The sequence below is a fragment of the Podarcis melisellensis genome, assembly GCF_964234715.1.
Source record: "Podarcis melisellensis genome assembly, chromosome: 16".
Taxonomy (NCBI): domain Eukaryota; kingdom Metazoa; phylum Chordata; class Lepidosauria; order Squamata; family Lacertidae; genus Podarcis; species Podarcis melisellensis.
In genome coordinates this window covers 10,617,922-10,645,868 of record NC_138533.1, presented here as the reverse complement: position 1 = coordinate 10,645,868, position 27,947 = coordinate 10,617,922, and the positions used below count along the sequence as shown (strand labels likewise).

The 27,947-nt window shown below is 47.5% G+C and overlaps 1 protein-coding gene and 1 long non-coding RNA gene across 2 annotated transcripts; one reads left to right on the top strand and one right to left on the bottom strand.

Annotated features, from left to right (window-relative positions):
- The first annotated feature begins 10 nt into the window (after window positions 1-10).
- Window positions 11-3,955, top strand: LOC309358836. Its single transcript, XR_014163655.1, has 2 exons — window positions 11-534; window positions 3,925-3,955. It is a non-coding gene; the product is annotated as an uncharacterized lncRNA (long non-coding RNA).
- Window positions 3,906-27,945, bottom strand: SYT11 (synaptotagmin 11). Its single transcript, XM_081891727.1, has 4 exons — window positions 27,742-27,945; window positions 16,225-17,039; window positions 7,210-7,333; window positions 3,906-4,430 (listed from the first exon to the last, which is right to left on the bottom strand). Exons 1-4 carry the CDS (start codon window positions 27,773-27,775, stop codon window positions 4,120-4,122), a joined length of 1,284 nt encoding a protein of 427 aa, XP_081747853.1. The 5' UTR covers window positions 27,776-27,945; the 3' UTR covers window positions 3,906-4,119.
- Between the last annotated feature and the right edge of the window lie 2 nt (window positions 27,946-27,947).

Genomic DNA, 27,947 nt, shown 5'->3' with positions numbered 1-27,947 from the left:
CCCTCCTTTACCTCGAGATCATTAGGGCCACATTTGAACCATACATCTAAAGCACTGCAGTGCTATTTTAAACAAGTTAGGACGTCTCCTGAGAAATCCTGGGAGCTGTAGTTTGTTAAGGGCCGATAAAAGGAAGTCCTTTGTGCTTTCCTTAACACGCTTTATGTTCTTAAGGGTGCTGAGAATTGTTCTCATAGCGACAATTGCCAGAGCTCCTTGTGAAGAGGGATCACAAGAGCTTCTGTTTGCATGTGTTGTGCAGGAGACAGAACAGTGGTCCTGAACAGGAGTGTGCTGCGCAGCAACACTTTGTTGCAGACCCAACCGAGTCTTCCGCAAACAGGAAGGGAACTTCTACTCAGTCTATCCCGTTCATGTCTGCTTTAATGGACGTTCTTCCCCCTCCTTGCCCTCACTTCTTCTCTGCCATGTGGGATCCTTTCAAAAGGAGATTGCTCTACCGCTGAGCAGTGGGACCCTCTGTTGATGAAAGTGTGTGGCTCCAGCAACCTCAAAATAATTATTTTGCAATCAGTAAGTAAAGTTAAAGTGACTCCATCTTTATTTGAACGCTCAATGTGCGTTAAAACAATTTTGACATTACAGGTAGCATTACATATTTGTTAGGTTAGCATTACAGCATTATGCAGTTGTACAACGGTTCAAGTTATTTTTTTTTCTTACTTTTTTTGTTTTGTTTTGACACCAAGTTGTAACTTGTCCAAGTTTTTTTTTTCTTTTTAATTTTACAATAGACACAAGGTGAAAAGGAAAAAAAAACAAAATCCCAACCGAAAATGACCCACATTTGGGAGATATGACAGTGAGGCAGCTGTCAATACATTTTTTAATAAAAACAAACAAACCCAAAACCCGACTGTTATCTGACCCTCTTTATTTCCCCATTATTCCTGAGGAGTAATGGATCTCTTCACATCTGCCCAATAAGCCTAAATCTATTTTAACCCTGAGCACATTTCCTTGACAACAACTTCATTTTTTCCCCTCTTTACAGCTGGAGGAAGGAGAGATGATTTAGGCTTAAGAAAGATGGGTTTTATTTGCATTGAAAAGTTTTTTTTTAAATAAAAAGCGGGGATAATTAAAATTGATAATTCAAGATGAGCCCTAATCTATCGGTAATTGGGGTCAAAATTGGGTTGAGGAGGAAGGGGGTGATGTGAGGATTAAGCGTCAAGATGATCAGTTTGAATTCCAAATTCGGCACCAACCTGGCCTTTGCAGAGAAGAGGTCCTAATTCTCCCCGTTCTGAAATGACTCTGAGTGTCTGTCTCTCAATAAGTCTTACTCCTGGGCTGGGGGAAACCCTCTAAGTGTTGCTGTACTACAATTCCCATCAGCCCTGGTCATTGAGCCATGGCACTTGGGACAGACGGGACTTGCAGGTATTCAGGCCACCCAGCCATTTTACAGCAGTGCTTCATAGCTTACCTTGCAACACATCCTTTAGGGCAGGCATTGGTGGGCTTCGGGCTTGTAGGATCAGCATTCTTCACTACTGTGTTCCGCATCCCTAACCAATGGCAAAGCTGGCTGGGCATGATGGGAGTTGTAGTCCAGCAACACTCTCCTGCAGCCTTCCTCAACCTGGTGCCCTCTGGGTGTTTTGGAGTGCAGCTCCCATCAACCCCAGCCAGCATGAGGAAGGCTGATCTACTGGAACCCTGATACCCCCCCCAAAAAAAATAGTTGCCAAGGCTGGCAGGCGTACCCCCTCTCCCAAAAAATTAAACGATAAGGTGCTCAGTCTTTGAATTTGTGGTCAGTACTGGACCCGGAGCCCACTGACAGAAAACATGCTAGAGTAGACTCATTAATTTCAGTGGGTCTACTCTGAGTAGCACTTAGTTGGAGACAACAGCTCCCCCTCCAGGGCTCTATTTCTGAGGGGTGAAGTTTTTGCTATTAGCTAAGTGAGAAACTCCTGCCAACCAACTGTGAATTGACGAGAGATCTACCTGGTTTGACGGGAGGTGGAAATAGGGGTGAGTTGGTGCGTCCTGGACATTGATCCCTCTAGCTCTCCTGGACGGGGGTGGGGGGTTGTATGTGACTCCGTTTCCAGACTCAGAAACTAGAGCAGGCATAGGCAAACTCGGCCCTCCAGCTGCTTTCGGACTACAACTCCCATCATCCCTGACCACTTGTCCTGTTAGCTAGGGATGAAAGGAGTTGTAGTCCCAAAACATCAGGAGGGACGGAGTTTGGGGGTGCCTGAACTAGAGCAAGCATGGAAATGAAACTGAAACCCCAAGGGCTTTTAGGGAGGGAAGGGCTGGGTTTCCAGTAGTGTTCCTTCTCCCCCAAACACAAAGTTGCATCCAATGTTAGAGCTCCACGGAGCAGACCCATTGAAACTGATGGACACAACTCCCTTAGGCCCCTGAATTTCAGTGGGTTTGCTCTGTGTGAAATGGAGCTACCTCCCATGGGGCTGTGCTGGGACAGTTCACCTCTCTGCGGCCAAGGTGCCTCCCCACCACTGAAACGATTTCTCCTAGTTTTTGTTTTAAAGTATGATACAGTATTTACAGCGTACAGGGCACAGGATGAGTTAAGTGCATGGATGTGACTTGGTGAATACTGAAACACCCATTTCCCACGTGGCTTCCCCCTTAACTTGGATCTGCCTTGCTTCGCAAATGGCTTACGGGAAAGGAGGCTGGGTAGGGAAGATTGACTTTTCTTTCAGCCCTATCTGTTGATGTGGAAGTTGCAGGCTTCTGGATTACACAGAGCTCTTCAGCAGACAATCTTGCCCTATCTGGGGTTGTCTTCTGTGTCAGCTTGAAAGCTTGCACACTCCGTCACCAGTAAATGTTGGTGGGGCATTTCAGGTGCCCAGAATGTTGCAAGGGGAGGTTGTGGATCTGGAAAACTCGTGCCTAGATATAGATCTCCAGTGGCTATTTATTTCTGTCGGCTGATCTAGCTGTGAAGCATGCATGGGAAGCCGACCAGGCTCTAATTAATGACAACAGTAATAGTAAACAAACATTGGTGGTGAGATCTTTGTGAGAGTTACCTGCTTGCCACCCTTGTAGGCATTAGGATCAATGCACATGCAACCCTGTCTAGTCGCCTATTGGCAGAGCCGGGTCTGCTACATCAGTAGCCTGCACCACTGCTTCAGGCGGCACAGCTCAAGGGGCACTTTCTTGCTTGAGATGAGCAACACCTAAGAGGCCTGCTCTCCAGTCATTGTAGAGACAGGACAAAGACTTGGCTTGAAAGATTAAGAGGGAGATAGATGCCTCCTGGAAGTGGATGGAGAGCATCTTGCAATGTTCTGGACAACAAGGACAAAGGAATTATTCCAGGATCCTGTTTTACAGAGAGGGAATTGCTTTCAGCAGCACTTATAATTTCCATCCACTCTGAGATCTCTCTGATCCAAGACAGGTGCCCCAAAACCATTGCATGTACACCAACAGCATTAGATCACCCAAGTCACAAAGAATTGCAAAGAATCAACAGGAAGGGGGTGGGCAGACGATGTCAACAAAAAACCAGCGACTCAAAACCAGAATCCAATATTATTCTTATTTTTTTAAAAAAAGAATAAGTTGGGAGAGAAGCTGAATAGGCCAATTGAAGTGAATTACCAACAAATACAGTTCAGCACAAAACACGACTTTCATAGTGACAGATAAATCGTATTAAAAACTGTACTTTTGATATTGGTAAAGTTATATTATAATTTTTTTGTGGTTTTTTTTTAAACTTTTGTATTCGGCATGCAACAGTGCGGTTACACCTTTTTATTTTATTATATATATTTATATATATATATATATACGTTTTGTGGTATTTATTAAAATTAATGCTCTTTTTTTTTGTTAGGTTTTATTTTTTAAAACTTTTTGTAAGTTCCTTTTTTCCCCTTTTTCTTTTTTTTTTAGAACTTTTAGTGTGCCCTGCAAAAGTTAAACATCACTAGAGAGAACCGATCAGCTGCTTCGTACGGAAACCTTTAAGTTTCTACGACTAAGACGGAAGGCGGGAGGAGGAGGAGGAGGAGGAGGAAATGAAAGGCCAAGTGTCTGTTTGCGCGGGGGCGCCTGGTGCAAGCGCCCGGTGCCCCCCCGCTCACCCTGCTAGTATTCGCTCAAGCTGTGCCATTTGGCGATCTGCTTCCTGGGGCTCTCGCACACTTCCCGCCAGTGTTCCACGCCGCCTGCCGTGACGCTGTGCGCTCCCAGGATCAGCCGGCCCACCACTTCGTTTTTCGTGGTGCGGTCGAAGTCGATGACCAGGAATTCGATGCTGACGTCCGGGAGGAGATCCACGGGGATGTCGTAGATGAAGGATTCGTTGAAGACGGGGTTCAAAGTGCACTTCTTGACGTGAGTTTTCTTTTTGGCTATGCGCTTTCTGCCGTAGTACACGTTCACCTTGACGTAGGGGTCTGCCGGAAAGAAGGGACAGGAGCGAGCCAATAACACAGGCCGATAACTGGAGGTACCAGTGAGCGGGATTTTGGGGGGGCAGAACTCTGGGAACTGCCCCACTCAGCAGAATGAGCAGGGACCCCCCTCACCCTAATTGGAGTGAGATTGGCTCACCATGTTTATGAAGAAAGTAACAGAATAATGATGATGATAATAAACCAGGCAGAGGGCCTTCTTGGTAGTGGCACTTGCCCTGTGGAACACCCTCCCACCAGATGTTAAAGAGATAAACAACTACCTGACATTTAGAAGACATCTGAGGGCAGCCCTGTTCAGGGAAGTTTTCAATGTGTGACATTTTGATGTATTTTTAATCTTTGTTGGAAGTCGCCCAGAGTGGCTGGGGAAACACAGCCAGATGGGCGGGGTACAAATAATAAATTATTATTATTCGAGTCCAAACCCTTGCAAACCCAGGTAGGGATGAGAAAGACCTGGAGAGAGCTGCCTGAGACTCTGCAGAGAGCTCCTACCAATCACTGGAGCTTTTTAAGCAGAGGTTGGATGGCCATCTGCCATGGATGCTCCCTTCCGACTCTATGCTTCTGTGAATCAGATTTCAGCCAGACCAAGGGTCTGATTCAGTATAAGGCAGATTCCTGGAGGAACGTGTGTCCCTCCAGACATTGCTGGACTCCAGCTACCATCATCCTTGACCTTTGGCCATGCTGCCTAGGGGCTGATGGGAGTTGTAGTCCACCATCAATCAGGAAGGCCACAGTCTTCCCCAATCCCTGACTTCTCTGCTTCTCTCATATGTTCCTGGAACGGGGCTGAAGGTAAAAATATATGAAACAGACCAAAGGTCCATTTAGTCTGGCCTGAAAGCTCCAGGAATGTCTCCAGGAAGCTCAGAACCTGGGCCTGAAGGGCAACAGAATCTCTCCCATGATGTGCCCCTAACAACTAGTATTCAGATATAATACTGTCAATCCACATGGAGGTTCTGTTTAGCCCTTGGCTAAGACCTCTCCTCTTCTAGGAATTTGTATGACGACAGAGTTTCTGGGGCATGGGTGGGGACCCTGAAAAGTAAGCAGCTCAAGATGAGGCAAGCCAAACCAGAACCCCAACCTCCTAAAAACAAGGTCGCTAACTCAAGAAACCGAGGAGAACGTTTTCCTCCCTGACATTCTGTTAGGGGTTCGTGAACCAGAGTTCGCGCTGAGGGAGGTAACTCTGAAAAATAAAGCAAAGCCCCTGAACGTTGTGATCCTGGTCTGTGCAAGTCAGGGATGGAGAAATGCCAACTATGTCATGCCATCCAGCCCTCTGGAGTCTCTTCAGGCCACGCCCCCTCTTCCCAGGCCACGCCCCTCACCAGCCCTGCTCTGCGCCTTCCTCTAGTGCTCTTTGTCTAACTGGAATTTGTCTCAAAAGGTGTGAACATCAAATGATGGATCAAGTTGTGTCTTCGGGGCTTTACATTTCAAACACCCAGGAGATTCCTAGAATTCATAGAATCATAGAGTTGGAAGAGACCACAAGGGCCATCGAGTCCAACCCCCTGCCAAGCAGGAAACACCATCAGAGCACTCCTGACATATGGTTGTCAAGCCTCTGCTTAAAGACCTCCAAAGAAGGAGACTCCACCACACTCCTTGGCAGCAAATTCCACTGTCAAACAGCTCTTACTGTCAGGAAGTTCTTCCTAATGTTTAGGTGGAATCTTCTTTCTTGTCGTTTGGATCCATTGCTCCGTGTCCGCTTCTCTGGAGCAGCAGAAAACAACCTTTCTCCCTCCTCTATGTGACATCCTTTTATATATTTGAACATGGCTATCATATCACCCCTTAACCTCCTCTTCTCCAGGCTAAACATGCCCAGCTCCCTTAGCCGTTCCTCATAAGGCATCGTTTCCAGGCCTTTGACCATTTTGGTTGCCCTCCTCTGGACACGTTCCAGTTTGTCAGTGTCCTTCTTGAACTGTGGTGCCCAGAACTGGACACAGTACTCCAGGTGAGGTCTGACCAGAGCAGAATACAGTGGCACTATTACTTCCCTTGATCTAGATGCTATACTCCTATTGATGCATCTCCTATTGAGATGCTCAGGTGTTTTTTTTCTAATGCTTAGGGCACTCTTTTTGGGCTGCCACATAGAAGAGGGCAAAGAGATGTTCTTTTCTGCTCTCCTGGGCAGGACTAGAACTAGTGGGCTTCAGTTGCAGGAGAGCAGATTTGCGGCAAACTTTAGGAGAAAGGGACAGCTGCCTTCTGACCTCTCCAGGGATGCACACAATGCATAAGCTGGCTCAGTGATTACAAATGGGAGGGATGGAAAAATTCAGTTTTGTTTGCATTTAAAGGTGGACCTACAAAATCCACATTCTCTGAAACTATGTGATTTCAAGCATGGCCATCTTTTGCATCTCTCCAAATTTTGCAGCACTGTGTGTTCTCCAACAATGTGTACGAAAATGCACGTACCGAGTGTGCATAAAATTGCATACAAAAGTGGGGAAGTTGCTTTGCAAAATGCGTCTATTAGGCAAAACTGCAAACAGTTTTTTTTGGGGGGGGAATTGCAGTAAAATGCTGACAAGTTTTCACTAAAAAAAAAAAGCAAATCACTGCAGAAATGCAGGGAACTGAATTTAAGGTTGGGGGAAAAAATGAGAAACCAAGAGGAACCGAAATGAACAGATCCATCCCTCATTAAAAAGTAACACGAACAAAAGAGCGTTCAAAGGGGCACACAAGGAAAACATGGAGATGAGGCGGAGTAAATAGCTTCTACCTGAGAGGCCGGTGATGTCCATCTTGGGCAGATGTCTCGCCTTCAAAACCACCACAGTCATCCTCTGGGCGACAGGATGGTAAGACAAGGAAACCTGCAGCTCCCCTCTGCTGACGCATTTCTGGAAAGAGATAAGGTCTCACATCCTCAGAACAACAGGCCCCAAGCAGCCCTGGCCACCCTCAGGTCCACCCATCCGCTTCTGCAAATAATCATCTAGAAAGGGTCAGCTGAAGGAAGCCAGTGGGGAAGGAGAACATAAGAAGGCCCATCTAGTCCAACAACCTGTTTCTACAGCAGTTATTATTATTATTATTATTATTATTATTATTATTATACAGAACAATGGTCTGACACAGTACAAGATAGCTTCCGGTCAATATAGGTAACGCCGAGCTAGGTGGACCCTTGACCTGACTTGATATACAGTGGTTACAGACGCTTCAGGTTACGCTAATCCAGAAATAGTACCTCGGGTTAAGAACTTTGCTTTAGGATGAGAACAGAAATCGTGTGGCAGTGGGAGGACCCATTAGCTAAAGTGGTGCTTCAGGTTAAGAAGAGTTTCAGGTTAAGAACAGACCTCCGGGACGAATTAAGTTCTTAACCCAAGGCACTACTGTATAAGACAGCTTCCCATGTTCCTATTTAAAATCAGCTCTTTGTGCAGAACAATGAGGACTAGAATCTTGTATTTCTAGAGGAAGGGCTGTAGGTCAGTGGGAGAGCACCTGCTTGAAGCGAAGAACTTCCTAGGTTCAATCCTTCAGGTAGGGCTGGGAGAGACCTGTCACCTGCAGCCGTGGAGATCCGCTGCTGCCAGTCAGTGTGGGTAACCCCCTGCGGGGTCTAGATGGACTCTGTATAAGGCAGCTTCCTATGGCCCACCTTTGAAGGGGACCAGAATCTTGACCTCCTAGGAAAGAGCCACCACCTTAAAAAGCAGGTTCGAAATTGCCAGCGAACTCTGCAATCGGGGAGGGTGTGGCCTTTTATTGTTTACATCCTCTGTGCTTCCGCTGTGGCCTTAAATGCTTTTCGGTGGTGTAGATGCCTTGTCCGTAGTGAGTAGGTCATTTCTTCTTCTTTTTTAAGGGAAAGACATGGCTGTGTTGAAAGGGAGTTAATACAGTGGAAATAAAACAGAGCCTTGCCAACTGTTTTTTAAAAAGCCGTTGTTAAGGCTGTGAATAGCAGGCCGGGTTGCCATGGCCGTCGTGTCCTAGATTCGGCATTTTGGGAACTGCCCAGGACTCTTGAGTTAACATTTGTCTAAAGCCAGTCCTGCTCTTTTCCCTTCCTCCCAGAATCACAAGTGGAAAGTGCCCAGTTTGGGCCAAACGACTCTTCGCCATCTGCACCATACAGTAGTACCTCGGTTTAAGAACTTAATTCGTTCTGGAGGTCCGTTCTTAACCTGAAACTGTTCTTAACCTGAGGTACCTCTTTAGCTAATGGGGCCTCCCGCTGCCACCACATCCTGTTCTCATCCTGAAGCAAAGTTCTTAACCCGAGGTACTATTTCTAACCTCAAGCGTCTGTAACCTGAGGTACCACTGTATATTTAAAGCACTCTTCTGCTTATTTAAGCAGTCGTGGCTTCTTCCCCCAAAGAACCCTGGGAATTGTAGTTTGTTATAGGCATTGAGATTTGTTAGGAAATGCCCCTATTCCCCTCACACAGCTACTGTTCCCAGTATGGTTTAGCAACCAATCCCTCTTCCCGGGGAATTGTAGCTCTGTGAGGTGAATGGGGGAGTCTCATAACGACTCTCAGTGCCCTTAACAAACTACAGCTCCCAGGATTCATTGGGGGGGAGAGCCATGACTGTGATCAAGGCTAGTGGGCATTGGAGTCCAGCAATGTCTGTAAGGCATCGTGCTGGCTGACCCTGCTCTATTCACTGTAGGGGCGCTGTCAGGAAACATGCATGAGGCTGGTTCGGATGTCGCACCAGACGTGAGACGGACCCTCTCTCCTCCCCTCATCCACCGTGATTCCCCCTGCCCAGCCTTTCCTGCGTTGAGGCATCTGGTTTTTTTTTTTTTAATATAAATATTTATTAGGATTTTTAGAAAAAAAGAAAATACAATAATAATAAACAGTATTGCTTTGTTTTAACAAATTTTTGTGTCATCCTTAAGCTTCCTCACGCCTCCCGCTTCCATTTACATCATTAATAAATTTTTGTCAAGCAAATTATCATCTTATTTCCAAATTTTGTGACCGCTTATTTAATTACAATAAAATAGTTCTCCTGCAACTTTGTTTCTCTTAATCTCTCTTATCATCAAATCCTGATCTATTTTAGTGATGGCCAATTATTTATAACCAAGCATCCTTCTTAACATTCCATTAAATCACAATATTTTTGTAAATAAATCTTGAATTTCTTCCAATCTTCTTCCATCCTTTCTTCTCCCAGGTCTCGGATTCTGCCAGTCATCTCCACCAGTTGCATATAGTCCATCAGTTGCATCTGCCATTCTTCCAGTGTGGGTAGATCTTGAGTTTTCCAATTCTTAGCGAGTAGTATCCTTGCTGCTGTTGTTGCATACATGAAAAATGTTCTATCTTTCTTTAACACCTTCTGCGTTGAGGCATCTGAACCAGCAAAGTCTGGTTTGCACATTGGGATTGGAAACTAGGGCCCCATCTGCACTATACAGTGGTACCTCGGGTTAAGTACTTAATTCATTCTGGAGGTCCGTTCTTAACCTGAAGCACCACTTTAGCTAATGGGGCCTCCCGCTGCTGCCGTGCCGCCGAAGCACGATTTCTGTTCTCATCCTGAAGCAAAGTACTTAACCCAAGGTACTATTTCTGGGTTAGTAGAGTCTGAAACCTGAAGCGTATGTAACCCGAGGTACCACTGTACGTTTAAAGAGCTCTTACACCATCTTTACAGTTATGACTCCCTCCCTGTAAAAAAAAAGGAATCCTGGGAACTGTAGTTTATTATGGGCTCTGAGATTTCTTATGAAACTCCCTATTCCCCTTGCAGAGCTACATTATTATTGGGGGGGGGGCGAGCAAAGTTGATTTTGAGCTATTTAGGAAAATTGGGGAAAACGACACTGCTGACATGGGCTGTAATACATCCAGATTTCCCCGGACATTTTGCAGATTTCTGACTGCTTCTGACTACAGTATTCTGGGTATGTCCAGACGTATGGCAACCCTAAGAGGGGGGCTTGAAGTTGCTGTAGCATAAGCTTCTAAAGCTGCATACATATCTTACATGGCTGGTGTTTAGTGGTGCCAGAGCTGCAAATGAATGGGGCCATTGCTTCTCCCTCTCCTTCTGTCACCCCCTTTTCTCTTCCTCTCTCTCTGTCACACTTTCTCCTTCTGTCTTCACAAGTGTCTGAACTGACCACTGCCACAGGCTGTACTCCCCTTCTCCTTCCATTACCAGTTTTAATTTTCCTCGCCATATTTTCCTCTCCCTCCTCTTCTCCCATTGAACTCTCTTCCTATGCACGCACGTGTCCTAAGGTCAAGGGCCTTCCAAGCTTCTCTGCCCAGCTTTTGGTACTCTTGGAAACACAGGAAGCTGCCTCTCGCTGAGTCAGACCATGGGGTCCACCCAGCTCAGTACTGTCCACACTGATTGGCAGCAGCTCTCCAGAGTTTCAGGCGGGGAGGGGGGCATTCCCAGCCCTACCTGGAGATGCTGGGGACAGAACCTGGGACCTTGTGACAGTTGCTTTACCACTGAGCTACGGACCCATGCAGGCTAGGGGCTGGTGAGAGACATAGTCCAACAATATCTGGAAGGCCATGAGCTCCTCATCCCTGCTTTGTAAGTGCATTTAATGTGTGATCCCTGATTGGCTGGGACATGTGTCTAGGAGAGGCGTGTGGAAGCTGTGGCTCTCCAGGTGTTGCTGGACTCCAGTCCCCAGGATCTCTGAACTGTTGGCTGTGGTGGCTGAGGCTGATGGGACATGGAGAGCCACACAGATTCCCCACCCCCACCTCTTTGGACTCTGATAGTGAAAACCTTCCCCGCCGCCCCGAACAGCAAAGTACAGTGGACGCTCGGGTTGTGAACGTGATTTGTGCGGGATGCACGTTCACAACCCGCAGCGTTCACAACCTGCAGCGGCGCGTATGTAAATGCGCGGGTTGCGATCCTGCACTTCTGCACATGCGCGAAGCGCGATTTAGCACTTCTGTGCATGTGTGACCGCCAAAACCCGGAAGTAACCCATTCCAGTACTTCCAGGTATCGGTGGTTTGTAACCTGAAAAAACGCAACCTGAAGCTTCTGTAACCCGAGGTATGACTGTAGTTTACAAAGGCATCAATTTAAATTCCTTGCAACTTCATTTGTAGGGTGGGAGTCCTAATCACTGGTCATGCTGGCTGGGGCTGATGGGAACTATTGTCCAAAAACATTGGAAGGGGGAAGGCAGAAAAAGGGAGCCTTCATTGGATTGGCTTCCTGTTGTCTCAAGGAGCTCTCCCTGGTCCTGAAAGATGCAACTCCTAACTGCTTGCCTGTAACTCACTTTCTCATCCCTCTCTGCATCATAAGTACAGTCCGCTGGGCCGTCTCTAATCCAGCATCATGTTTTCCCAGTGGCGAATCAGATACCTATTATGGGAAGCCCACAAGCAAGACGTGGCAACATTTCCAGTTCTCAGCCGCAGGAGTAACTGCATGCCAGTCGCTTTCTGTTCCAGTGTCAATTGCGTTCTGACTTTGCTCGAGGGGAGGGAGACACCCTCCCCATCACAGATCCTCAGACCAGCTAGAACAGGGCAATAGTTGCAGCTTGGAAGCCAGACAGAAGCATGGGAAGCTTAACTGTCTAGAAAGCCCGACAGCAGCTGGTTTATGAGCCCAAAGATTTTATTTCTCACCCTCTAATTGTGCAGAGAGGTGTGTCATCCCATTGAAGCAGGATTTATGTATTTATTTGAAAGCCACCCATCCTGCCTAATTAAAGAAATGTCTAGACAACTTAAAGCAGAAGCCAAAGATTTGCCAGAGGAGCTTGCTTTTGTGCCAAAGATGGAGAATCTCTGGTGTGGCCCTCCAGACCTCTCCAACTGGCCCTTGGGTCTCTCCACGTGTGTTCCTTATGTACATTCCTTATCAGCCCTGCTTTTCACCCTTCCATGGTGCATCTCCCTGGCTGGAATGAGTCCTTGAACTCTGCTATTCCATTTTACTTGCTTGGATGGAGCATAGAGATGGGGGTGAGTGTAGAAAAGTAGCCTGCTGTACAATGGAAACCTTAGTTGCTTTGCCCATTCTGCCTCTGGCTCTGCCTGCCCTTGGGATGTGGTTCCTGGAAGGATGCTTCTGGACTGCAGCTCATCCCTGACCATTGGCCCCTCTTGCAAGGGCTGCTGGGAGTTGGAGTCCAACAGCAGTGTGGAGCCAGTGTGGTGTAGTGGTTAAGAGCGGTAGTCTCGTAATCTGGTGAACCGGGTTCGCTTCCCTGCTCCTCCACATGCAGCTGCTGGGTGACCTTGGGCCAGTCACACTTCTCTGAAGTCTCTCAGCCCCACTCACCTCACAGAGTTTTTGTTGTGGGGGAGGAAGGGAAAGGAGAATGTTAGCCGCTTTGAGACTCCTTAGGGTAGTGATAAAGCGGGATATCAAATCCAAACCTCACAGAGTTTTTGTTGTGGGGGAGGAAGGGAAAGGAGATTGTTAGCCGCTTTGAGACTCCTTTGGGTAGTGATAAAGCGGGCCACAGTGTCACACACAGCATCTAAAGGGCCACAGGCTTCCCATCACTGCAGCAGACCACCGAACCAGAGGAAACTACCTTTTGCAGAGTCAGAACATTAGCCCCTCTACTTCAGTATCGTCCGCACTGACCTGCAAGAATTGTCCAGGATTTCAAATGCAGAATCTCTCCCAGCCCTATCTGCAGATGCTGGGATTGAACCCGGGACAGATTCCCTGCCACTGTGCTATTTCCCTTCCCCCCAAATCTGCCTGTTACCTTTGTTTGGGATCTAAGCACACACAGAGAGAAAAAACACATTAGATTGTGTATTGCCTGAGCAAAAATCCACATCCTGTTTATCTGTCGTAATGTAGCCCAGTTTCCCAAAGCGCCCTCCTCCATAGTGCTGATCTGGCTGCTTTCCAGCTCCCACTTTGAAGGCGGCTGACCCCAATCCTTGGTCTGATTACTGTCCTTGCCAGCTCTGCGCTTGTTTGCATTACAGCTCGCGCTCCCGGGGAGTCTGCCGCTTCCGCTGGCTGGAACAATGCCTTGCAAAATCCCAGGTTACAGAACAGATGTTCCTCGTCCTCTTTAGAGGAGGAGGAAGAGACATGCCCAGAAAACTGGAATCACGCCGTTCTGAGCTTGAGATGCATCCTCTCATGCAGAACCCAGGAGTTTCAGCAGAATGCAAGGAATCTGCAGTTAGGAAAATAGGAAAAGGTCCTTCTAGACCAGGCAGAAAAGGCCTGTGCTTGGACAACAGCTCTCTTTGGATCTCCTGAGAACAGCCCCAGTTGCTGCTGTGGCAAACCTTTGCCTTGTCTCCAATTCCCAGAGGTGCACAGTTACTGTATTTTTTGCTCTATAAGACTCACTTTCCCCCTCCTAAAAAGTACTGTAAGGGGAAATGTGTGTGCGTCTTATGGAGCGAATGCAGGCTGCGCAGCTATCCCAGAAGCCAGAACAGCAAGAGGGATCGCTGCTTTCGCTGCACAGCGATCCCTCTTGTTGTTCTGGCTTCTGAGATTCAGAATATTTTTTTTCCTTGTTTTCCTCCTCCAAAAACTAGGTGCGTCTTATGGTCTGGTGCGTCTTATAGAGTGAAAAACACGGTGATGCTTGTTCCCCAACAGCACAAAATGAAACTATGGAATTCACATCAACACAAGGCACCGGTGGCCACCAACTTGGAGGGCTTTCAGAGAGGATGAGACAAGTCTGTGGAATGCTTTCCCCAGGGAGACATGCCTGGCGCCATCCCTGTCGGCCCCTGGGAGCCAGGCTGATACCTTTTGTTTACTCCGACCTTTGGTTATTTAATGTTGCCTCATGCACTGGTGCTCATCTTTCAGGTGGGGGTGGCTAGGACTTCTCCTTATTAATATGTTACTGGGCAAGCATCTTATGCATTTTGTATCGTTACTGGTTTTATTCTTGTTTTTTTCTGGTTTCAGATCTTTTTACGTGTTGCATTTTATCCCATCAAGTGTCACTCTGACGCTTTCCCTTTGGTATAAAGTGGCTGGTGGGTATAATAACTGGCGCTGTTGAAGCTGCCACATAATACTTGGTCTGCATTTGTAAGAAAATCCATCTTTTTTAATGGGGCTACATCCATACTTTGGAACTCCCTGCCTGTTGAGAGGTGCCTTTGCTGCACTCATTTCAGCACCTGCTAAAAACATTCTTTTGTTTAGGCAAAGCCTATCGGCACATAAAATGTCAACACGTGTTTTAATCTGCTTTTTAGCTTATTGTTGATTTTAATTATTATTGAATACTTTAAACTGTATTTTACTGTATAACTATGCTGTGTAAATATGACTGTATGTTACTAGTAATTTCATTGTTTTATTCGTTTTGTGAACCACTTTGAGGTTGCTGGGTGTTTGTTTTTTTACAATCAGTAAAGGTAAAGGGACCCCTGACCAGTAGGTCCAGTCGTGACCGACTCTGGGGTTGCGGCGCTCATCTCGCTTTATTGGCCGAGGGAGCCGGAGTACAGCTTCCGGGTCATGTGGCCAGCATGACTAAGCCGCTTCTGGAGAACCAGAGCAGCGCACGGAAACGCTGTTTACCTTTGCCAGAGTGGTACCTATTTATCTACTTGCACTTTGATGTGCTTTCAAACTGCTAGGTTTTTAGGAGCAGGGACCGAACAACGGGAGCTCACCCTGTTGCAGGGATTCAAACCGCCGACCTTCTGATCGACAAGCCCTAGGCTCTGTGGTTTAACCCACAGCGCCACCCGTGTCCCTCAATCAAGCAGTATATAAATTCTGTGAAATAAAATAAATGAAAGATTCACTAAGGATCAGGCTATCACTGGTTCCTTGCCATGATGCCTGTCTTCTCCCTGCACTGTCGGTGGCAGTCTACTACTTAATAGTCCCAGGTGAGGAGAGTCGCTGCTGTGCTCAGACCCTGCTTTTGGGTTTCCTTCCCTTTAGGGTAGTGTTTCTTGAACCTGGGTTTCCTGCTGTTGTTGGACTGTGTAATTCCCACCATCCCTGACCACTGGTCCTGCTGGCTAGAGATGATGGGAGTTGTAGTCCAACAACATTGCATTAAGGCATCTGTTTGGTTGCTGCTAGAACAGGGTGCTGGACTTGAGGTGGGCAGTCCTGGTCCATCTCACAGACCAGTTCCCCTTGGCTCTTGCATCAGCACACCTGTCTTGTGGGTTCTACCAGCAGGTACAACCCCTACTGCTGGCTCACAGCCCCCCCCCACTCGCTTGAACACCAACAGTGAGGACAGGGCATGAAGCAACATAAGTGCGTGCTTAGGGCATCAAGGGAAGGAGGGCACCACATAAATTTTCCCTTGCCAGATTTGCTACAGTGCAGCTGAACCAGGTTCCGCGAAAAAGGCTCCCGCAATAAATGAAAAAAATTACATACAAATATTACAAACGATTCGGCTGGGCCTCCATTTTCTCAGTTGATGTATATTTAAGAAACCCCAACAGAACAACCATGCAACAAGGCAGGCAAAATGACTTATCTCTACTAAGTGTAGAAGCAGATACATTACGTAAGGATCTGATCAAAGACTTTGCAATTAGAAAAGCGAGGAGAATTTCCCCCCAAACATAAATAAGGTGAAAGCATGCAAAAATAAATTTTATTTTCCATCTTACTGTAGGTTTCTTTTCGAAAAATCATTTTCTAGTTTGTTATTGTTTATATTTTGAAGTTGATATATATGGGGGTTCCAAAATCAAAAGCCTAGGGTCTCTAAAGGTCTTGTACCAGGAAAGGGAACTTGGACAGTCCCCCTAGTGAAACCCCCGGCTCCCAGCTCCCCTACCTGTATATTCCTTTTGATGATCTCCCTGGTGAGCTGGACCTTCCCTGTGCTTGGGTCCACCCCGGCGAGCGGCACCATCACCTCCCCGATGACGTCGTCTCGAGAGAAGCGGTCGAAGCTCAGCACCAGGAAGTGGAGGACCAGGTCCTGGAGCTGGCTGTAGGGGATCCCGTAGAAAGTGAAGGTCTCATCGAAGACGGGGTCCAGCGTCTTGCGGAGGACGCGCGTCTTCACCCGGTGCCTCTTGTCGGGCAGGATTGTCATCTTGATGTAGGGGTCAGAGCCTTGGTTTTGCTCGTCCATGACTGGCAACCCGCGGGCTTCTTGGATGGTCACGACCAGAGCTTTCTTGGGGAAGTTGTAGTCCACGGAGAAGGTCAGCGTCCCCAGAGTGACCTCTTCTTCTGGGGAAGAGGGAGAGGAAGGCTTGCTGCCCGCCGGAGTCAAGCTCTGGTCCGGGCTCAACTCGTCCCCGTAATCGACTTTGATCGGGAGCTGGTTGACGCAGGGAGCTGCGCTGGAGATCCTGTCGGAGCCCACCAGGCCAGCTTCTGCCGCATCCACCAGAAGGTTGCCTCTTCCGTCTTTCATGGCAGCTCCCGTCTTGTCTCGCCGGATCCGTATGATTTTCTTCTTGTTGGTCAGGGTCTCTGGGTAGATGCTGATGCCTTTCAGCATGTGGATGAACTTGTAAGGAGGGGTCTTGTGCTTCTTTTCCGCGTGCTGGTGGCAACATGTCCACACGAAGACCGTCATGGAGACGGACACCACCAAGACGGTGGCGCCAATCAGGCCCGCCACAATCGGAGAGACATCTGTGGGTGGGAAGGGTGAGGTGGAGAGGAATGGGGAAGGGAGAGGGGATAAATCAGTGGTTTCCGAACTTTTTTGAGCCATCGGCTCCTTGGTTTCCATAAACTCATCCCCACTAGGGCTGGGCAACATCTGGTTTTCAACACTGCGATATCTCACCAGCTAACCATTGCGATATACGGATATATCACAATGCCTGAAATAAGGACTGAGCTATGTAAAGGCATTGGCTGGCTTCACAGTTTTCCCCACATCGTGGTTTTTTGCATAGCACCCTTCCCCACCCACACCCTGATTTGCGAAATATTGTCAAGCCTAAAATTACGAAACCAATATCATGGCATAGATATGAAACTGGATTTGGACGATATATCAAAAAAGCATTATTCAGAACACCAGTTTGCATGACTTGCTAAGGTTGATAATAGCACCATAACACTGAGAACAGTAACAATTAATTGCACATTTATTCAAAATCCAATTAAAACTATTTAGGTTAATTAATTCAACAAAACTGATGAACTTGATCCACAGATACCGGCTTTTCAAAGTCTGGTAGTCATTTACACCCTCAGCACCCCCTTGCCACCCATTCGCCTTCTAGGGCTGCCCTAGGTAATCCCAGCACCCCCTTTGGGGACCACTGGGATGGATAATCTATTCAGCCAGCTGCTCTTTATTTATCCTGAGCTCCAGATGAGGAAAGTCTCCCTGGGGCAGCTCACAAATAATAGTGATGAGACAGTCCTTGCCCCCAGGTTTTAAAGGCTATGTGGTAGTTAAAGGGACACGGTGGCGCTGTGGGTTAAACCACAGAGCCTAGGACTTGCTGATCAGAAGGTCAGCGGTTTGAATCCCCGTGATGGGGTGAGCTCCCGTTGCTCGGTCCCTGCTCCTGCCAACCTAGCAGTTCGAAAGCACGTCAAAGTGCAAGTAGATAAATAGGTACTGCTCTGGAGGGAAGGTAAACGGCATTTCTGTGCACTGCTCTGGTTCGCCAGAAGCGGCCACATGACCCAGAAGCTGTATGCCGGCTCCCTCGGCCAGTAAAGCGAGATGAGCGCAGCAACCCCAAAGTCGTCCGTGACTGGACCTAATGGTCAGGGGTCCCTTTACCTTTACTTTACACCCCTTACATTTAAATCACATGCCTTTCCCCCAAGAATCCTGGGAATTGTAGTTTAGCCTTCACAGAATGACCGTTCCCAGGATCCATAATGAACTACAGTTCCCAGGATTATTTTGGGAGAGCCATGTGCTCTAAATGTATTCAGCCTTCAAAGACATGGCACATTCCTTCCCTCAAATAATTCTGGGCGCTGCAGTTAGTTAAGGGTTGCTGGGAATGATAACTCTGTGAGGGGTAAACAACAGTGCCCAAAATTCTTTGAGGGACAAAATGGGCTTTAAAATGTATGATGTGGGTGAGGCTGCAGGCCTGTGCAGTGGGGCAGGGGGAAAAACACAGACCCATCAAGTGTCTCTGTTTTCCAGGGACAGACCCAGATTTGCTGAAGACGTCCTGGTTTGTGATTTTATCCCGGAATGTCCCACTTTCCCTTAGGACGTCTGTGTTTTCAATGGAGAAATGTCGGAGGGTATGGAGTTATCTGACCCCCGAGCCATCTGAAGGCAGCTCTGTATAGGGAAGTTCTTAAATGTTTAATGTTTTAGTGTTTTTTTGTATATGTTCGAAGCTACCCAGAGTAGCTGGGGCAACCCAGTCAAATGAGGTGGGGAGTATAAATAGTAAAATGATTATTTTGATGATGATGGAATAGGATGTCCCTATTTTCATTGGAGAAATGTCGGAGGGTATGCAGCCAGGTACACTTGCCCTAGGCCTGTGTAAGCTTTTCAAGTACCACAAGTCTCTTAATACATCTTTTAAAACTGCATACACACTTATGCCTTCAAAGCCTATTCTAAGCATGCTTTACTTCCACCAAGCATTCTGCACACTATGTGTAGTTTGATAAGGGTTTCTGGGAATTGTAGTAAACTGCAGTGCCCAGAATTCTTTGAGGGAAATAATGCTCCGGGGATAGCTCAATCGGTAGAACATGAGATTTTTAATCTTAGGGTTGTGGGTTCGAGCTCCACGTTGGGCAAAAGATTCCTGCCTTGCAGGGGTCGGGCTAGATGCACGTATTTTAAGAACACTTAATTAGCATAGGTAAAGGGACCCCTGACTATTAGGTCCAGTCATGACTCTGGAGTTGCGGCGCTCATGTCACTTTATCGGCAGAGGGAGCCAGCATACAGCTTCCAGGTCCTGTGGCTAGCATGACTAAGCCACTTCTGGCGAACCAGAGCAGTGCACAGAAACACTGTTTACCTTCCCGCCAGAGCGGTACCTATTTATCTACTTGCACTTTGATGTGCTTTTGAACTGCTAGGTTGGCAGGAGCAGGGACCCGGAAACGGGAGCTCACCCCGTTGTGGGGATTCGAACCGCCGACCTTCTGATCAGCAAGTCCTAAGCTGTGTGGTTTAACCCACAGCACCATTATTGATTGTTAAACCCCATATCAACCATTTTTATTGTTTATGTAGAGAATTATGCAGAAATTATGCTCCCTCTTTGCCATAAATAAACATGGACTGACTGATGGGCCAGATAACCCTTGGGGTCTCTTCCAACTCTGCGATTCTATGATTCTAATGTGCTTTAAAGAACAGTTTGTACAGAGCCTTATTATGAGTGCAGAATACACACACACACACACACACAGACACACAAACAAATATATGCACTGGTGGGATTTAGTATGTGTGAGTAGGGGTTGTCATACCGCTCTCCATGCCTCTAGCTATGAGAAGGTAACCATGGAATTTAATGTTCAAGTCATAACACACAAAAGGGTGACCTCAGCTGTGCTGATGACATCACCCAGATTAACTCAGTGCCTCTTGTTTGTTGGAGAGAACAGAAAGGCCCGGTTATTGCAAGGCACGGCAAAGCAAGCCTGGAACTGATGCGGGGTGTGATTTATTTATTTTTCCTGTGGAAATGATTTGGAATTCTTTTCCCCAGTGCTTTCATTTCCCTCCGATTCCTACCCACCCCCTCGCCCCAGGCATTTAATAAATTCATCAGTAACAAGGAACAGGAGCCAGCTGTGAATATATTAGGCAAGCTTAGCAGTTTCCAAGCCTCCCCCCCCAAACTATTTACTAAAGTATGGTGAATATGCTAAATTAGTTCACTCTCTAAGGCGTTCAAAAAAATTCCTGTGCAAATTACCCTAATTTGCAAGGGGAGGGGGTAGAAATTCCAGAAAGTACACCCTGGTGCAAGAGGACACCCCCTTCTAAAACAAAGCCAAAACATTGATAGTAGACAGCAGGCTGCTAAAAAATAATTGGGGAAACTTTATCCCCCTAGAACAGGGGTCGCCACTGGAAGGACTGTAGCTCAGTGGCAGAAGGGTCCCGGTATTGATCCTGGCACCTCTAGGTTGAGTTGGGAGATGCCCTCACCTGAAACCTTGAATCACTAAATTTCAGGCTTTGTATTATCAGTTTTTAAAAAATAAATAAAGGAAACATGGAAAACAGAGTCCGAAACAAACACTGTCGTTCCAAAGTGGCAAAAATATACTTAATGGCTGCTGCACAGTTATTAGTCACACTGTGTTTGTAAATCTGTGCAGAAATCACTATATAGTTTTTCATATATGCTAAATGATCATGTTTCATTTAGAAGGCATTTCATATGCAAATAGACTTATTGCTACATGCTTTCCTTAAGACTGTTAGATTTAGTTGCAGCATTGCCTATGTACTGCCATATAATGCAAATGTGGGAGTTTAATATTTCTACTTCCATTCTCCTTATCGCATAAAGACAGAGTATTAAACTAATGTGAATAAATTATAAGGAGGTATTTCATCTCTTACTTTGTCATTCCAGAATTGAATGAATAAGGCCCATTTCTCAATGAATTTGCTTTTGTAATGATTATATGCCACGTTCCTTTCGTATGCTAGTCTTATAATCCACGTGCTTTCCTCAGCCAGTTTATCGGTATTGGGGGATTTTTATTTTTCCGTTGTTGAGCTATGCGTAGTTTTGCCATTGTTACTAATTGTAAATTGTGATTTATAACTACGGGGAGTTAGGGGAGGGGTAGTGCCTCTGGTGGGGGACATGCTGTGCTCTTTCTGGGCTAGCTTGTCCACCTTTGGTCCCTACCCTGCACTCAGCTCTCACCTGTGGCTCCCAGAAGCTATCAGCATGTGACAGCAGCCACACCTTGGCATGGGCTTCAACCGGCCAGCTAGACCAGGTGAAGGTAGCCGATGGGTCACAAGCCCTCAGTGAGTTAGGGGCTTTCCCTGCATGTGAAGACAGTCTCTTGTGGATTGAGAGGACAAGACCAAGCGTGGGTCCAATGGTCAGGAAGGCAGTTTCTGCAGGTGCTATAGAGGAAAGTGAGGGGCAGATGGGGCTCATCCACCTGGGAAGGTAGCCCATCTAGGACTGGGGTCAGCAAACTTTTTCAGCAGGGGGCCAATCCACTGTCCCTCAGACCTTGTGGGGGGCCGGACTATATTTTGGAAGGGAAAAAAAAGAGAACAAATTCCTATGCCGCACAAATAACCCAGAGACGCATTTTAAATAAAAGCACACATTCTACTCATGTAAAAACACACTGATTCCCGGACCATCCGCGGGCCAGATTGAGAAGGCGATTGGGCTGGATCCGGCCCCCGGGCCTTAGTTTGCCTACCCATGATCTAGGAGAAGGAAACCTCTTTTCCTAAACCTCCGCTTTCTTTTGGGATATCTTTGGGCAGAGAAAAGGCTAGGGAGTAAATCGTACACAAATCAGGACTGAAGTCCCTAAGATGGTTGGATGGCGCCTTGTTCGCCTCCTTCTGGCAACTCCTGCACCCAAGCTGGTGCCAAACATCTTGCTCTGCTTTCCTTTGGACCACATCAGCACGGCAGAGAGCGGGGTTCTGTTGTCTGGGCAGCCTAGGACCTCCATACACACTGCCCAGGTTTGCACCCCGGGGAGGTCACTTTGGTACTGCTAATGCAGATATTTGACTTCACCCCCGGAAACACACTCCATTATATCTCAAGACAGATGGGTGCAGGCAACCATATTTATAACGTCAGATCAAAGCATGCATAACAGGGAATTTTTCAGGTTCCTCAATAGTTCATAACCCTCAAGACTGAACTTTTGCAGACCTTGAGATGTAGATACTGCTCTCTTTTGCATGGGTAGTGCCATTTTGGCTACATAAAGAATAGGCACTCGCAGCCTGGATATTGGCAATAGAGGGAATGATGATAAATAATGTGTATGCAAGTGCATATGTGTATGTATATGGCTTGGGCCCAGTTACCCGAAGGACGGTATCTCCCTTTATGAACCTGCCTGGGTGCTAAGGTTCTCTGGTGAGCACCTCTCAGTTCCCATCAACATCACAGTTAGTGGTGACACGAGACAGAGCCTTTTCTGTGTCTGCACCCATATTGTAGAATTCCCTCCCAAGAAAGGATAGGCTTGTTATCTTTCTGCTGGCAAACTAAGACCTCCCTGTTCTGACAACCAGAGTGCAGATGACGATGATGATGAGCATTGGGCAATCGGCGTTTTAACATTGGCTCTAAACGCATTTTATGTTGCATTTTAATTTATTGTTTCTAACTAATTTTCATTGCTTTGTATTTTATAATGATGTTTTCAAGATTTTGTAAGCCTTCTTGAATCCCAGCTTGGGAGAAAGGCGGGATATAATTACATTAAGCGAGCAAACAAGCAAGCAAACAAGCAAGCAAGCAAGCACACTCACTCACACAAATCAGCTTTCAAGAACGGTGCTCACAAAAACCCAGAAGCTCCCTAATACAGTGGCGTAGCGTGGGTTGTCAGCACCCGGGGCAAGGCAAGTAATTTGCGCCCCCTAACCCGTGGATTTTAGTGCAAGCGCACCCCCCCAGATGTTGCGCCCGGTGCGGCCGGCCCCCCCCCTGCACCCCCCACGCTACGCCACTGCCCTAATATCACATTCACTTGAACAAACCCATGCAGCCCTTACGGCAACACGTGGCAGATGGAAACATGAACGATCTTGTGTGCATTCTATAATTCTATGTGATTTTGTTATCACCCCCCTACTCTCAGCGTATCTCTCGCTCCCTGACACCGCTCCCCCCCCCCCCGCAAAACACTCCCAAACTGCATCTTCTTCAAGCCTCTTCACTGCTTTTATCATAACAATTTGCATTTTGTTTCCACACACACAAAAACCCCAACCCAACCCGGCACACTTAAGAAAGCTTAAACGGAATACTTAGCTTCACAATGGATCTGGTTGTACTTTGCACAGAACAGCTGCAATTGCAACACATTCAGCAGCCTTCACTATCTGGGTGGGCAGCTACAGTTGCTGACATTTTGTCTCCGTGCATGAATATTAGAATTAAAACACATCTGTGCCTCACCATCCTGGACAATCAGAGATAAAACTTCTAGAAACCCAGTATTTCCCCCCAAAATGCAAAATAAGGACAGCATCATCATCATCATCATCATCATTATTATTATTATTATTATTATTATTATTATTATTATTATTAGACAGTTACCAGAAATTATGGGCTGTCCCTGATATATAAGGCCTGTTGGAATGCATTCTGCCAATATTGTCAGACTATTGGTCCATCTTGGCTCTGAGCTGTCTAGCACTACGGTAACTGGCAACAGCTCTTCAGAATTTTCATTAGCGGACAATTCCCAGCCCTAACTGGAAATGTTGAGGAATGAGTCTGGAACCTTCAAAACAGGTGCTCCACCACTGACCTATGTTTGCACCTTCTGTATACGTAATCAAACCATGCACATGGCCCTTTGTAAATTTTGGTGTTTTTTTAAGGCCTCCTGGCTGTAAGGCAAACATATTAGTCTGTGGAACAAGGAGCATCTACAATTGCAGACCTTCCAGGTGTCTCTATTTTCCAGGAACAGTCCTGGATTTACAGAAGCTGTCCTGGTTTCTGATATGATCCTGGAATGTTTCGCTTTTCCTTAGGATGTCCCTGTTTTCATTGGAAACATGTTGGAGGGTGTGGACTTATGTTACCCCCTGAGCCAAGGAGATAAGTAACTATTCAACCTTTAGAAGACATCTGAAGGCAGCCTTGTATAGGGAAATTTTAAAATGTCTAATGGTTTATTATGTTTTAATATATGTTGGAAGCCGCCCAGAGTAGCTGGGGAAACCCAGTTAGATGGGCAGGGAAGAAGAAGAAGAAGAAGAAGAAGAAGAAGAAGAAGAAGAAGAAGAAGAAGACATCCCTATTTTTATCAGAGAAATGTTGGAAGTATGCAATTGACTAGTGTTGTAATTCCACCATAACAGACACCAGTCTTCCCCTGAGACCCTCCAGATGTTGCTGGACTCCAGCTTCCATCATCCCTGACCACTGGGCCATGCTGGCTGGAGTTGATGGGAACTGAAGTTCAACAATATCTGAAGGGCCCCAGGGTGGAGAAGGCTGTCAGAAGCAATACTGGTTTTCTGTTATTCAGTGGCTATGTGCAATCTTGCACATGCCTACTCAGAAGAACTTCCTGCTGAGTTCAGTGGGACTTACTCCCAGCTAATAAGAAATATGAGTGAAGCCTATATTTCCTTAGGAGGTGTGTGCATGTATGTGCATGTGCCTGATTGTGTATGTGTTTGCAAGCTGTATGAACAGGGAAAGGACCATAGGTCAGGGGTAGAGCACCTGCATGCAGGCAGAAGTCCTAGGTATAATCCTCAGCATCTCCAGGTCGGCCTGAGAATTGTCCCCATGCCTGAAACCCTGGAGAGCTGCTGCCAGTCAGTGTTTACAGTACTGAGATCGATGGACAAAAGGTGTGACTCTGTACAAGTTAGCTTCCTATGTTCCTGTAAAACAATATTGCAGGGCGCCTGTCACTCCTGCAGCAATGAATTAAAATGATAGGAGTGTAAAACAGAAATCTTGAATATACCTGCACTGTAAACATCTGCAAAAAAAAAAAGGAGGCTGGATACTAAACTGCCAACCTCCAAAGCCATCCGCATTTCACAGCTCCCATAATAACAATAATAATCCCCCATATGCGTTTTTAAAGTCCTCAAACAATATCCTCAGTGACGTATGCGCACTCTAATTGGGGACACATAACATCTGTCTAATCCAGCTTGCTTCTCTTTCAATCCACTTCAGCCATTCCGTCATTAACAACTGGGGTTGCCTCTCTGCTATCACAATGCACACTTGTACAAAAGGTGGAGACCATGTTCTACATTAGTAACTGCAAGTAACCAGAGCCAGGTGCTTATATTTATTCTGGAAGAACTAAATCCAGAATTTAAGACCCTGTGATTTTTGTTGTTGTCGTCGTTCACGTGACTTAACCGGGCAGAGAGGATGCTATCACTTCTGCATCCTTAGTTAGCTTTGGGGTCGTAGCACAACACAGCCTTCCACCCCAGAGGACAATAAAAGGCCGCACTTTTGGTGATAAAAACATAAATAAACCAGAGGGCTTTAATTAACATAAAACATTCCACACTGGCCTAACAAACGCAGGCAACCTTGATCCTCCCTCTCAGAATTGCCATTGTGTGACAGCAGATGTGTTCAGCATTACATGTGTGCACACTAGAATTAGAACATGAAATAAGCTGAGACTTTTCATTGAATGGCACACAGGTAGATTTTTAATACAAATCAAAAGTCTGCAAATATGCCTGAGGATCCTATTCTATTTATATTTCAGTATATTTGGGGAGGGGGAATGAATAGCTTTATTTCCCTCCCCCTTCTTGCTTTTATATTCATGCTCCTGCCAGAAACTTTGCTGCAACCTGGCAAAGAGGCCACACTGATAGTCCCTGTGGCTCCTTATTGCATGGATTGGAGCAGACAGATGCCGAGAGGCAGTTTAAAAAGCCACTGTTGGGTGAATGAGAAGACATCATGATCCCTGGCATAGAGGAGAGGCCTCAAACTTCTCCCAGAGGGAACACCCCAGGGAGTCTCAACAATGGAGGTGGGGGCAGCTGCTAGGGTTAGGAAGTTATTTGGTGTCTCTGAGCAAACCCTCAGTGGATGGGGTGCAATTATATGGGGTGGCTGGGCCAGGTTACAGGCCACCAGGCTAGGGTCTGTGTGGTTTGCAAGCAACAACTTGAGTGAATTTGGGGGGTGGGGTGAGGAAACTCCATATTTTGCTTGCTCCACAACCTCTGCAAAAAGGGGTGCATTGAACAAAGGCTGTTTTCTTGCCCACCCTCCCCTCCAAGCTATCTGGGGGCTGGGGCGCTGCCTGGCCCGGAATAGACATCACGTCATCCTGCCCTCCTCCTAGCCACCACAATGTGCACCTGCTCCCTCCTTCCCTTCCACCCACCTCCAGCCCCCCACAGGAGGAGAGCAGGCCAGAGGGCAACGCCTTGCCGCCTTGCCGCCTCCCCACCCACCCACCCCACATGTGTCCCTCTAAGCATCTCTTCAAAGGGCTCGGATCTGCCCCTGGCACTGACCCAGTCCGCTCCCGAGGCCAGGCACGCCCGTGCAAGGAGAGGGTGGGGGCGGGGAGATGGGAGAGACGGGAAGGGAGAGACGGGGGAAGAGCACGCGAAGACGAATGGTGATGGCATTGGGGATTGGAAAGCCCGGAGGAGACCTGGCCCCGGATTTGGGAGCTGTCATGTGCTCCCACCTCCTCACAGGGTGGCTGATGTGAAGATTTCCACACTGCCCAAATGCTGATGGGGATATTGTGTGTGTGTGTTTGGAAGGGAAGTGGAATACTGAGTGATGCTGGGCATTGCTGGCCGCGCGCGCGGCCGCGTGCGCGTGTTGGCCAATGCTGTCAAAACCCAGACAGAGAAGTGTAGACTGGAGGATTATTATTATTTAAATGAAATTAATGGGAACAAGGGAACCAAAGAGGCGTGGGATGCAAGCTGGCAATCTGGCCTTCGAGGCTGCAATCCTATAGCCCTCCTCGCTTAGGAGCAATGAACTCAGCGGGACTTCCATGGATCGGATCGCGCAGTCCAAGAGGGTTTCCGTCCCAACATGCGGGGGGGGGGGAATCTTTCCCAAACTGCGTGTGGGCTTCTTTGAAGGCATTCTTTCTCAGCCACACGCAGTCCGAATATCCTAATGTTACAGCGGGTTAGTGGGGGAGGAGGAGAGAGAGATTTCCCCCTGTGGATCAGCGTTGGCGGTCGGTTCGTGAGCGTGCGCCCTGCTAATGCCGCGAGTTATTTGCACGACTGATTGGTGTGCGTGCCGGTAAGGATGTGGAGAAGCTGTCAACACCCCCCCCCCCAAAAAAAACCCCACCACCCCGGAGATGGAGGCCAGGTGGTCGTGTGACGGTGGTGATGGTGCCTCTTCGACGGCGCAAACAAGGCCTTCTCTGGCTGCTGAGCGCGCTGGTGTTTGTAGATGTGCCAGTTGCCACAAGCAAGGATAGAAGGGGAGGCCGGTGTAGGGATAGGACGCTTGCCAGGGCAGGATTATGGTGGCGGGCACGGCCTGAGTGGGATCCGGCGAGGGTGGCGGTGGCGGAGAGATCAGGAATGCCCCGGGTGTTTTGCGCTGGGGAGCGGGTGGAGGAGGGGACGGCCAAGGCAAAGAGAAACGGGGCGGGAGAGGGAATTGCGCAGCAGCCTCCCACGGGCCCCACTCACCGAAGCTGGGGCGGACGCTGGCGATCTCTGCCATGGCGGCGCGCGAATGGATCGGCGGCGACGGCCCGGTGCGCGCAGGGAGGCCCCTTCAGCGGATGCAGCGGCGGCGGCGCTTCTGCCGTGGCCTTGAGGATGCTCCCGACTCCGAGGGATGCAGAAGCTGGCGACTGGTCCTGATGCAGCGCTAGCTCCGCCCACTTCGAACG